The 13,831-nt window shown below is 37.6% G+C and overlaps 1 protein-coding gene across 2 annotated transcripts in view; it reads left to right on the forward strand.

Annotated features, from left to right (window-relative positions):
• Positions 1–13,607, forward strand: part of MID1 (midline 1) — a 96,614-nt gene extending 83,007 nt beyond the window's left edge. The window contains exons 7-10 of one of the 2 annotated variants that reach the window (XM_053936482.1): positions 6,392–6,553; positions 8,558–8,765; positions 10,331–10,696; positions 11,101–13,607. In XM_053936482.1, the coding sequence (XP_053792457.1) occupies positions 6,392–6,553; positions 8,558–8,765; positions 10,331–10,679 (719 nt within the window). In that variant the 3' untranslated portion in view covers positions 10,680–10,696; positions 11,101–13,607. Of the gene's footprint in view, positions 1–6,391; positions 6,554–8,557; positions 8,766–10,330 lie in introns of both variants that reach the window. The other variant, XM_053936481.1, reaches the window with a different exon arrangement.
• Positions 13,608–13,831: the final 224 nt, after the last annotated feature.

A 13,831-nucleotide genomic window follows, 5' to 3' on the forward strand; every position in this document is an offset into this window, starting at 1 on the left:
GAAAGCTTTGATCTGAAAAACATATCAATAAGTCTGCTTTCAGAGATGCAATGTAATTTTCAAGCATAGCATGAAGTGCTCAGTATGCAGTCTGAACTTCCATATTGTCATCTTGCAAAAATAGGTAATTAAAAATTTGAAGAGAAAACAAATTAACACTGTAAGAAACTTTGTTTACAAAATGCTCTGAAGACCTTAAATGAAAGTAGAAAGAAATGAAAGAACGGCTCTTTGGTGTTTTTTGTGGTTTTTTTTTTTTTTTTTTTTTTTTTGTTTTGGGTTTTTTTTTTTTTTTTTTGGTGTTTTTTTTTGTTTTTATTTTATTTTGTTTTCTTTGGAATTTTGTTGTGGGGCTTTTTTAACAGAGCCAGTTCTTATGCAAATATCCTGCTTTAATTGAAAGCTGCAATGTTAACCCAAATTAAACATGTGCATGTGTAAGTCTACGTGAAAGGCCTTTCTAAATATTGTAAAGCCTTTTTTAAAATACCATTATTTAATATAAACTTGAACCCCTCCAATGGTGATCTTCCTGTCAACACGTTACAAATCTGCCTGGGTTTCTAAAATATGAGACTCTCCAGGGTCATTCCAAATTACACTGGTATTGGAGATTTACCCACTTACATCATAGAATCATAGGACCACTTAGGTTGGAAAAGACCTCTAAGATCATTGAGTCCATCCATTAACTTAACACTGCCACGTCCACCACTAAAACATGGCCCGAAATGTCACGTCCACATGACTTTTGAATTCCTCCAGGAATGGTGACACCACCACTTCCCTGGACAGTCTGTTCCAATACTTGACGAGCCTTTCCAGGATATTTCCTAATATCCAATCTAAACCTCCCCTCGTACAACTTGAGACCTTGTCTTCTTGCCCTGTCAATCCCATCCTCAGAACACTGCCTAGATGTTTATTCATTTTGTTACGTTCTATTCTTGATCCTGCAGAAGGATTTAAGATCACACCTGTTACAAATGACCTTCCAAGGCTGTTCTTAGAATATCACAGTGTACCTTGATAGTGCTGTTGAACACAGAGAGCTGCTCTCACTGTAAGTGGCATTAACAGGTGCTGCACTGCAGCCTTCAAGTTTTGATGAAGATAGCTTTGTGTTTTGGTTGTTTTTAAATCCTGTTTTAGACTTTGGGTTAGCAAAATTTTCCTTGCATTTATGGCATATGCATGCTGTTGCACACAACTGTATTTTTTATTTCTTTGTCACATCCCAAAAATTTCCATTGGTATTGTGTGTTGAATGTAGCAGACAATGTAAACAGGCTCATAGATTGACTTCAATTCCATGTTTTTTTAGCTATGAATTAGTCACCAGGGAGTAGCTCAAGTACTGCATTAAACCAACAAGCTTTTTCCCTCGAGACAGTAGGAATCACTTTGCATACATACCCACCTACCGTGCTAATGGAGGCTGTTATTTTGGAATCTGTTTCTTAAACCACATAGCCAGCCTGACTGCACTTTCCACTCACAGTACATTTCCCCCACTAGAGGCATATATCATCCAGAGATTGCTAAGAATTCAGTAACAAAAATAAGCAATACTATGTTTTTTTAGTATATTTTCTATCCAACATAATCAACTATATTCTTTTTTATTAACTGAAAAATTGGAAAGTTAACATTTGATGGCCAAGGTCCAAATAGAGTATTTCATTTGAATTCTATTTCATACAGGAAAGATTATTTCCAAATGTGGCCAAACTTCTTGGCAGACCTGCTCTGTGCATAAGAGCAATTCAGAACTTTAGATTAAGTAGGCTTTAACTAAAGCAGTTGTTCTCAGAGTTATACCATTTGCACATTTGCATTTCTGAGATGCAGCTAATCACCGGCAATCTGAATACGGTAAAAGCTTTTAAAATTACTTTGTCACGAGCTAACTAACGTGCATTATAATTTCATTACCCCATTTCAATAGATTTTGAAGTATTCTTTGAGTATGCCCTTTTTTAACATCATGGATTTGTTACAGTGTGTTTCAGGATGGTTCAAATTTTTCTCTAGCTCTGATAGAAGTTTCTTCAGGAAAAATAAATCTCTCCCTTCTTGATAAAAAACAGCAAATCATTCTCTTACCTGGTAAAAGAAATCAGGGATAATTAGTTATACAGGCTAATTTCTAAAAAATCACTATGTGAAGCATAGTGTACTACTGTCAGAACCCTTTCATTGTTATAGGACTTACCTTCCTTTGAGAGGGGTTAAAAGTTTTTGGAAGGACCTAAGACAATTAGGAGCCCAAGCTTCCATGAAAAATAGTGAATTTATGATTCACCAAATAATTTTTTAATATTTTAGACTTGTGGAAGTTTTATTTTTATAAAAACAAATTCCTTACAGTCTTCAAATTTCTACTAGAGATTTTAGTGAGAATTTTTAAAAGCACAAAAGCAAATTTGGGAAAAAAACCAGAAAACTTCTGCATCTTTAAAAGTATAAAAAGACTGTATTTCTTAAAAAAATTCAATGTGTTTTTCAGAAACCCTGCATATATCTTTTTTCTGATGGGAATGAAGAGTGGGGGTGGAGAACTGTTACTTTCACCTACCTTATTTGCTCTACCAATTTGAATTGGTAATAATTTATTTAAATAAAACATTTTACAATAATTAAAATACTCAAGAGATTAAATGACCTTACCATGACTTTTGTTCTCCTTTTCCAGTTTTCAAGAAAATATATTTTATTAAAATATATCAGTGTAAATTTTAGGAGGATTTACACCTTGGGATTTTTCCCATCTGTTTTTTAAAGTGCATCAACAGCCAACACCAGGGAAATAGCTTTACAAATTATTACCTCCAGACTCTGAGAAACATGTTTTGAAAACTCACACATCCTGTATGGACAACACTGTGCTCACTGCACCATTCCAGGATGTAATTTAAATTCTCTACATTTTTGTAGGCTACAGTTTTAAAATACATTGTTTTACCATCTGCATAACCCTGTAAAAAGCCCTGGGTTTTTGAAACAAGAAACCTGAATGCAGCCTGGATTAGGAGTGGGTACAATAGGAGACCCTTGGCTCCTGCTGTTGCACCAGTGAGGAGATGTGTACTTTTCCACTTCACCTGCTGCCACCGGCAGGGAACTGAGAGGGCAAACACTTCCCCTGCATGCCAGTGTGATCAGGCTGCTTGTTCATTTCCCTGAACTTCCTTAATCATATTCTTTTGTATTCAGAGAAGAAAGGCTGTCCTGACAGGGCACGACTGGAGACAAATTCCTTTGATGCAGTGACAAATTATTCTTTCATACATAAATGCTTAACTTGGCTGCCGCAAGTAACTATTCTCCCTTTTGAAGGAGTTTGGACTTGTAGTTTGGCATCATCAATACTTCATTCCCAGGATTTTTGAATCAAAGTACAGTTTAAAGCCTGTTATCAAAGAGCTTACAGTCAGAAAGCACAAGAACATATCATTGAGCCCTTTGGTGCATAGGCAAGAGCTGAACTTTTTAAGACAACAAGGTTTCTTGAGCAAAGTAACCAAGTCAGTCACTGCACATCCAGCATTTATTGCACATCAGTAGTCTGGGATGCCTAAGAGTGGAAGGACAAAGAAAAAGAAACCTAAGATGTATTCTGTCATCAAAGAGGATAGAGCTTTCGTCTAGAACAGGAGTCGGGTCAAAAGGAGGTTTCTGGCTCTCTCTATTGACTGTGCAGAGTGTTTAGGGTAGGTAAGGCCTTCAGTGATTATTGGGTAGGTATACATCCACATGCCCAATGAAGAGACCCATAGCAATGCAATACCTTTACTGGCCTTTATATACTTATTTGGATCAAAATTTTATACTTTGATAAGGAGCAATCAGCTTCTGGAGGATATTGCAAAAAGTGTAATGAAAATCTTAAAAATGTGCCCATTAGAGAGTTGTAGTGAATAATACAAAACCAGTTTCTAGATGAGTTAGCAAAACTCTGGGCATTTCTGTGTCTGCATAATGGTCAGTTTATATATGGCTTATACATACCACAGAACTTGCTTTCAAAGTGTGGTTGTGGTCAGAGAAGACACTTCTAGGACCACTGTCTGTATCCATACCTCTTATTGTCATATGTTATTTGGTATCCCCTCAGAGGCATCTTAGTTAAACACTCCTTGATCATATTGAAATCCTTTTAAATCCAGTGCTTCATTTTTTCCTATTTATGAAAGATAATATTATTTAATTTAATTAATAATATAATTTCTTTTGCAATAGCACCTATGAGTCCAGTAAGGGATGGTCTCAGTGCAAAATCAATGTGGCAGTTCAGGTACAGAAGTGTGCAATTAATATCTGTGGCAAATTGGGAAAAGATGTGATTTCCTCTGAGCAGTCAATTAAATATTTTATGTCGGGGAGCTGCTTCCTTTATTTTCTTTCTTCCTCATAGGAAACCCATTCACACACAAAAATATAAATAAATATAATTTGGTGTGTATGCCTCAGTGAGAGAAGACATGGACAGATGTTGCTTTAAGCAGTTCACTACAAGTGCTGGGCCCAGTTGGGGTTACCATGGGGTATAAAGCAGAGTTCTTTTTCTTTGTGAGAAAGGCAGATAATTGTTCTATACAATCATATATATATATATATATATATATATATATATATATAACTTCCAGATAGGTGATTCATCTCATATCATTTTAGATACCTGAAATTTGAAATCTCACCTATGCTGATCACCTAGACTTCCTCTGTGGACAAGGAAAGAGAGGCATTTGTGGTTGGTAGGATGTTCACAATTGGGGAAGGGAAAGAAACTACTTACTGATTTCTGCCTTTCCTTGGAGTACAGAAAAATAGGTTAGGCATTGTAGCTCTTCATTACAAGATAGCATGAATCCAACCTGAAACTGTCCCACAGTTACCCATTTGCACAGCAGGATGAATCTCTCTTCTGCCTGCTCTCAAAAATGCTTTGTAATGTAAGAGAATTTTGAGACACAAACTTCATAATACTTAGATTTAAATTTGAATTTTTTTTCTAATGATCTTTTGTTATGAAAAGCACATATCACATTAGGAAGAAATCTCAATATGGCCATGAATTGTCTGTGAGTCTGCAAACATATATCACAGATCTGTTTCTTTCAGGTTTTGTAACCAGTAGCCTTTAACTTTTATTTTACATAAAGTTTTCATACTGTCTGATATGCAGAGCTGAATTACTACTGAGTTCTGAAAGATTGTCTTCATGAGTGATTTGCTGGTGGAACATTAATTAAAAGCTGAAAGCTGTCTGTAAATAACAACGGCTTCCATAACGTGTTCTATGGCCAGTAAAGATAGAGGCCAAGAAGTTATCTGTTAGCCTTTCTCTGTTACATTTTCCAACCTTACATATGTGCACACATGCATACACTTCCACTTGCATCTATCTATTTCTGGCTGTAAAACCATATAAAATGTTGTGAATAGATATACTCTTCAGAAATGTTACATTTTTCCTTTATGTAAACATCTACAATAAGAGGCTGGGGAATCCATTAGACCAGGATCTGTTCCAAATATGCAGTGATGGAACTGTATGTATGGGTGATTGACTGCCATTGTGTTTATATCACAGGAGGAAAAACTTATGAAGATTAAAAAGTTCATTTTAATGGAGTATTTTCCTGGCTTGTTTATGATATTGGTATTGTCTTATTTTACTTGCTTCCTGTGTGCTATACTTCTGTGGTAGGCATCAAATGTAAACCAAATATAAACCAAAAAGGTTTATAAATGGAAAATTTTCCAGCTCTTTCCCAGCTGGCATCTCAGTATGAGGACATAAATCAAAAAGTTGCATCCATTAAATTTACTGGCTTAGACTACTTTCTGGCAAAGTCTGAAGTGCAAGAGCCAAAGGTTTCTCTGAAGCCCATGCTCTACCCTGTTTGGCCTCCCATGATTTGCTTCAGGTTCTGAAGAATGCATACCTGGGGACTGTCAGCAAAGGTGCCTCCCCAGCCCTCCTGGCCTTACTGCTCACGTTCATTTTCTGAGGTTTAAACTGAGTTCATTAATCCAAACAGTAGATTGATGGGATCTCCATAATCCTCCAGTTCTTAAGCAATAAAGAATGCCTTGTGCTGGGATGTGAAAAATCTCAGACTGCTAGTGTCTCCACTGAGCTATTTCTTAAATACCCACTTTTTATGGTTCACTTCACACAGCAAGAATTTAAAAGGTACCTTGGCTGCGGGTTGAGCAAATGAATTAGTGGCTTTAAGTAGTGGCTCAGTAAATGTAACAACACTTTAAAAGGTACAGAAGCAAAGTTCATATTGGTCGTTGGGTGCCTGGGAATGCTCTAAATGTCCCTCTGTTACAAAGTGTTTCATGCGCTATGACTGATGTGCTCTGTTCAAAATTGCAGGTTTATGCAACTCAGCCGACAGCTGGATGATTGTTCCTAATATCAAACAAAACCACTACACGGTGCACGGGTTACAGAGTGGCACGAAGTACATCTTCATTGTCAAGGCCATTAATCAGGCTGGCAGCCGCAGCAGCGAGCCTGGCAAGCTCAAGACAAACAGTGAGTAACACCAGATCAGGATCCACAGAGTCTTCTCCTTTCTGGCCTTCCTTTTTAAGGCTGATCTTTGGAAAATACAAGAGGACAGAGAAGTTCAACTCTTTTAAAGTGCTTTCCAAAATGAGGCCCACCTATTTAGCATAATTCAAGATTGCCTTAGTCTTCTGTAGTGCAGAAAATATGTTGGGTTGGTTTTTTTTGAGAGATATATCTGTAGTTTGGTCACTGGAAATATCACATAGGAGCGAAGCCATCATGTGTGAAATGGTTGAAAATACTCTTTTGTGGTTTTGTTTTAATATCCTCTCTATTATTTTTCCTCTACAAAGCAAAAACTTTTCTTATGTTTGCAGTAAAACATTTTATTTTTGTGTAGCATTCATAAGATAATTGCTAGTCTAATTTTATCCTCCAAAATTATCTCTTTTTTAGGACATTGGAAAACTTCTTAGCTTCAACCTCCTCATTTTTTATGGAGTTCAGCAAGGTGATAGACTAGTTAGAGATCCCACTTCAAAAAAAAACAATGGTTACTCAAATTATTATCAGATGTAGAATAGCAATTTTAAGTCTAGTTTTCAGCTATTTTTTCCTCTTGCCCAAACTAATCCTTCAGTCATGTAGTCATCATGGGCAGTTCTGAGGGGTGGAAAGAAAACACTGGGATTTGTGCATCTTCTGAAACCTGCTTATTGTAGGGGAGGGTGCTTGAAGAGGAATAGTGAGTGGTGCAAGAAGGAGTCTGAAGAGAATGGCATGTGCACCTTTCTGATTTCCTCCTGTTTGCTATTAACCTGTGTGATGTGACTAGACAAAATTTAGTACAAAGAGACATCCTTCAGATACTGCTCCAGCACACAAAGGCTACTAAGCAGTCAGAAAGGCAGGCAGGAGGTTATGTTACTGCCGTCAGGTAGTAAGAAATAGTCCCCAAATAATTTGCAATGGGTTTATTCTATTTTTGGTCATAATATGTAGCTAAATGCACATTGCAAAAGTAGATAACCCTGAACAGCCTGCATCTTATTTTAAGTACATCTGCCAGTGCCTCACACAGGCTTCATGAGAGATCTAATTTAAATTTTCTATGCATGCCATCGAATCTTCTGATTACATGTTTTTTCCCTTGGTATGAAAGACAGTAAGAAGAGGAGGGTACTTTGCTGGACCACTTGTGGAGTTGTACTTTTCTAGCTGTCTCTTGTTGGAGGTAATTGACACAATGAGCAAGCCTGTCAGAATTGTGGTGGGCTTTATATGTCTACAAGGTTTGGTTTACCAAAAAGCTTCCTGTTATTGTCTACAAACCTTGTGCTACAGCCAAAGATACTTGCCAAGAGCAACAGTCTGAGTAATGTTACTGCACCATATTATTTAGACCAAGTTACAGTTCACTTCCTTTTTTTTAATGCACAGTATCCAGCACCACACGGGCATCCTTCCAAAGCAATCCTGAATTGTTGACTGTGCTTGTTACAAATAAAGCTGTCAGTGAACAAAGAGACAAGTCTAATTCTTCTTATTTTAAAACTCATTTTCTGGGATTTGAAAACATACTTTTCGTAGGAATGATGAAGTTGTTATTATGGAGCTTTACCCCTAGAGAATTAATAGAACACAAGTTCTAAATCTAATATGCTGTGAAAAAAGCAACCCTCAGACCTTTATTAGCATGTATATTGGTTTCAATTACATGCAAGAATTAGAGTATTCTGGTTACCTCTAGGTCAGAGATAATGGACATGATGATTATGCAGGGCTCTTTTCAGGGATTATCGACACGGGGAAGTTAGTGCACAATGAAGTTGACAGTAAACTGACAATGCAATAGAAACTAGCTGTTGCAGGGAGCAGAATAGGTTAGTCTGTCTCAAGAATGCTTGAGAGGAGGAAATTAATATGGTTATGTAATCTTGTGGGCTTCTTAGAGGCTTGCTAATTCACTCTCCTTTTAAAAATCAAAGCCAAACCATTCTTCTGTTGTTTTTGTCTCTGCATCTCTAGGTCAGCCATTTAAACTGGACCCCAAATCTGCTCATAGAAAATTGAAAGTGTCTCATGATAACTTGACAGTGGAACGAGATGAAACATCATCCAAAAAGAGTCACACACCAGAGCGATTCACGAGCCAAGGGAGCTACGGAGTAGCTGGCAACGTGTTCATCGACAGCGGGCGGCATTATTGGGAGGTGGTGATAAGCGGGAGCACATGGTATGTAGATAAAAATAGATGTGAAAAGAATCACTGGTTCCCACCACCCAGGTGCTGGCACAGTTTCTCTGACAGAAACTGGTAGCAGATACATCAGGAACAGTAAAAGAGCAGGCCAAGCATGTATTTTCAAATAGTTTGTCAGATGAGTTTCCCTATATCCAGCACTTTTGGACTCCAGAAATATATCTGTCAGATTATGCATCTTTGTATTCAGCAGCCTTCACAGGACTTTTACTCCACAGCTGTGGTTGGTCATCTTTTTTGAACCCACATACAGTATGTATTAAGATTTTTTTTTAATTGGAGGGATCGAAAACTTTAATCTTGTTTGCACAGAGATAATTTTGCAATGTGATCACTTCTCTACTAAACATAGAAGATTTTCTGTCCTTCACTATGAAAAAAAATAAATAAAACTGAGGACAACTTGATGATCCAGTTTAACAGGGACAGAGGTCAGATTTGCTTTTGGGAAGGGGACATGAAGCAGCAGAGCTGTAGGTCTGTGCCCCAGGGAATGAAGCAAGGGGCAGGAAACAGAAGACTGCTTTCCTTCACTTCTGAATGATCCTCTGTGTCACACAGGGGTGTATTTCAGAGGGCCTTTAGTCAGTGGAAGAGATGTTATCCTTTGGTATTCAAAGACATCATGATGAAAGTTAATGGAGTGGAAAAATCAGTGGGGTCTTCAGGTATTTCCCACTGTCTCAAAGAAGAAAAATGCTGTTTGTCTGTGCCAGTGCTAAGGAATGGGGGAAAAAACCTTATGGCACATTAATCTCTGTAGGCTGAATGTCCAACAAATACTGCAGTGTCTCTAGAACGTGAGGAACTTTTACATTTCTGTTATATATGACAAATAAGGTATTTTTCCTCAGTATCCTTTAATGAGAATATTTTCACAGTCCTTCTGCCCTGCACATCTTGCCATAAATTATGGTTTGCAGAGCAAATGTCTTCACCTACAGTTGCTTAACTTGGCTTGAAACCCAGTCTCAAAAATGTTCATTTGACTCTGAAAACCACACCAACATCTGGCAAAATATATTTGAAAATGGCAAAAGAGGGGGGTGGGGGGAAGATGTTTAATGTGTCCTTTGATGTTTACTCTTGCATTCCTTCTTCAGGGCCATGTATTAAAGGAGCAAGGAGAGATCAGATTAGTTGACAGATAGCAGTGTATTTTAAAATCAATGAATTCCTCTGTATTCATCTGTTGGAAATGGAAATTTGAGGTCCAGTGATTTAAATTCTGAGTTGCTGAGTACTCAACAATCTTCCTTTTCAATACCAGAGGCAAGACCTCAAAAAAATTGCCATAGCTTCCAAACTAGAAATAATACTATGAGTTTCCCTGACCGCTGAACCCAAAAGAGAGACAGAGAAAAGCATTAATTAAGCCTGTGCAGATGTTGTGGTGAAACGTCATTTAATTAGAGCTTAACTCACAGCAGTAAGAGGCGGGGGTGTTCCAGTGAGTCCTCTGGGCTGACATTTGACTTCACTGAGAGACAAAATGGCAGGAAGCATTTGTTTCCTTGAGATGTTCTTTTGTTTTGCAGGTATGCTATTGGTATTTCCTACAAATCAGCACCGAAGCACGAGTGGATTGGAAAGAATTCTGCCTCCTGGGTGCTTTGCCGCTGCAATAACACATGGGTGGTGCGGCACAACAGCAAAGAAATCCCCATCGAGCCCGCACCTCACCTCCGGCGGGTCGGGATTTTGCTGGACTACGACAACGGTTCCCTTGCCTTTTATGATGCTTTGAACTCCCTACACCTTTACACTTTTGACATTTCATTTGGCCAGCCAGTGTGCCCCACGTTCACGGTGTGGAATAAATGTTTGACCATTATAACTGGCTTGCCTATCCCTGACCACCTAGACTCCTCTGAGCAGCTCGCGTGACTGCTAAAAGCCAAAAGGTAGGACACCACGTCTTCCCAGGGCGGCCAGCCAGGGCCACCAGGAGCTTACTCGGAGCTGGCGGATCCATGTGGCATCCCAGACAATGCTGCCAAATATGGGCAAAACTGACAAGGAGAGAAAATCTCTTCCTGTGTATTTTGTACTGAAGGACAAGAAGTGGCTTTAATAATATCTTAGAACTTTTTTTTTCAGTTGGTTTTGTTTGGCTGGTTTTGTATTTCATCTCTTACAGGAAGATTTATAAATTATTTATAAAAATGGAAAAAAAAAAGAAAAGTGAAAGCCTAGTATGGACATCTGAGAAATGACTTCTTGTTTTTTTGGGGGGAGGGTTTTTTTGCACATTGGTGGTCTTGTTAATTAAAGTTTCATCAGCCTTTTGAATAATTTTATTTTACAGTGGATAACAGAAGAAAATTGGAAAGATGACAACTGCATAGTGGACAAGCCAGTATACTGCAGGTTTTACTTGTATCAACATTACTGGTCTCATTACCAGCCTTGTTGAGTGCAAGAGCTCTCAATTTCTACTTTGCACATGGGAGTGTGCAGACCAAAAGAACAAAAATAAGCAAGTGAGGAAGTGGAGCTCGCCAACACAGCAAAAGAGTAAAGTTTAATTTACTTCTGTTCACAGGGCAATGCTCTCTCAGTTCATAAAAACATGTGGAGTATCTCCTAGAAATGTGAGTGGATAAATCATCTGGTGATTTATTTTATTGATGGCAATGTTCCCGTCTACCAGTGCTTCATTTTCATCTTTGGGAAACATTATAGAATCACTGAGGATGTGGAAGACCGATACCATCTCTGAGAATCAGCAGCACTGGAGGAGAACAGCTAATCCAAGGTCTGACTGTAGACTAATTTGATAAAGCACGGCATCATTTAAGGATTGATTGTGATAGAAGATGTCACAGTTCTGATGGTAGACATGTGAATGCTTATTGCTGATTTTACAAGGTTCAACATAGCCAAGCCCAGCCAACAACTCGGAAGTGAGACATGCGCCACTTTACCATTGGTTTTAAATTAAATACAAATGTTTCATTGTCATACACTGTGTAGTGTCTATAACAAAGCAAGGAAATCTGTTTTGCATGTGCTGTATGGAGAAACACCGCAGCTGGAGTTTGCTCATAGTAATCATTCTCCCAGGTTGTTTGGGAAAGCACAGTTCACTTTGCAAATGAAAAATAAAGAGTAAGCTTTCAGCAGCAATAGAAATCTGCATAGGGAGACCCTATGTTCATCCTGGTGTTGGTAGAACAGCTTCATCGAAGGCAATAGAAGTTCTATGTACTTTATCTCAGAGCTGAATCAGGTGCATTTTTTTTCTCTTTCCCTTTACAGATAAAAGCTTTTTGTAATTATTGCAATGCTTACATATGAATGATCATTTTGGGAGATGATTGAGGCATATGGCAACTTTAAAAGAATGGTTTTCCTAGAGTGTTTTGTTTTTACTATGCAAGTGGTGAATATCTGCCTGTGTAGAAAGAAGATAAATTGAATATCAGCTTTAAAGATTTGCTCAGTAATTTATAACGATGCTTTAGGTGTCTTTTGAAAAAGATGCCTTAATGCACTTTGTTCAGTAATGGGTCCAAAATAAAATGGTCCCAAGCTCAGCTTCAGATTTTTTAAATACTGATTCTCCAGGTATAAAGCTCTACTACAGTTTGCCTTATGATTATATCAAAAATTTATGAACAAGATGAGGAGAATACATACATGCCTGTTTGTTTGGTTTTTTAATAGAAAATAAATGCCTTTCCATGTTTCTTTGATTTCCCTTTACATGCCTGGCTAACTGCTGAAATAAATGGAGAAAAATCTGGCAGTACATTGCTGATACCGTGGCTTTCAGCTGGGCAACATCCCATAGTTCACAGGTAGGAGCCACTGATCTTTCCCAAGTAGACATAAAAAGGCAAAGTGTGTACATATAGTGAACCTCACTGTTTATCATAGTGTCATTAATAATCAAGAAATGTATACCTTCAAAAATGAAAAAGTAAATCAGTCCCCAAGCATTACACTTTAAAACTGAGTACAATGCTACTTGTACAATCTGATATACAATGCCCAGATGATCTGGCCTAGGATGTTTGGGAGCTAGCTGAGATGGTATGAAAATTTTGAAAATGAGTTGACAGAAGACGTCTGATGCAAAGCAGTGATAAAAGGATGCATGAAAAAAGGACTTTTATTCTAGGGTCATTGCTAAGTTTCTGCCTACAAGTAAACAGTGAATTACCAAAGTACATGTAGCAAGGTTTTGTATCTTCTCTGTTGCAAGAAATATTAGATCTAGAAGCTGATTTCAGTAGTGGATAAACTGAAAACACTGCTTAGTGTTTGGTTATACAATGTTGGCAGAGATTGAGCTGGATGGAAATAGTACCATGAATTTGGAGAGGTCCCAAATGATTTCACATATTTTCATTGTGAAGATAGAGCATGAGTCTAAAGACAGATTGTGGTTTTGGCCAATGGAAAAAGGATGGTATTTTATCTGCAGACCTTGCTGTATCATCTTTATTTTAACACAGAATACTTCATCTGGAGCTAAGCCACATTTCTCCAATGTCCTATTAACTCAGTCAGTACTCTGTGTGCATATGTGTTTGTGTATATATGTACACATATGTATGGGTATACACACACCAGTATATGCACAAATATAGTGTGTAATTTGTGTATACACACTCATATGTATATACACATACAAAGTGACAGCAGGTAGTCAGGTGTTCCTTTTTTGCTTGTTTCTTGGACAATTTTGTATTCTGTATGACAATGAGGAAACAAGTTTGCTATGAACAGTATTCTTCTGGACATTTTTTAACAAACAAAATCTGTTTATTTTACATACTTGATTCAATGCCTGATTAATGAATAAAAACTTCCATTTGAAAATGTAGCTTCTGTGGTCTGTGGCATTTTGCATGGTCCATAGTAATGAATTGAAATCTGGGGGAGCAAGTAATCCTTGTATAAAAATAAAATATGGTACTTTAATGTAGCATGCAGTCTTAGATAAGGACTTTTCCCTTTTTTTTGGAAAGTTTTGTGACTAGGAATGAGGTAGCATTTTATAATGGTGTGTTTAACAAATGCAGATTTTT

The sequence above is a fragment of the Vidua chalybeata genome, chromosome 2 (genome assembly GCF_026979565.1).
Source record: "Vidua chalybeata isolate OUT-0048 chromosome 2, bVidCha1 merged haplotype, whole genome shotgun sequence".
Lineage (NCBI taxonomy): Eukaryota > Metazoa > Chordata > Aves > Passeriformes > Viduidae > Vidua > Vidua chalybeata.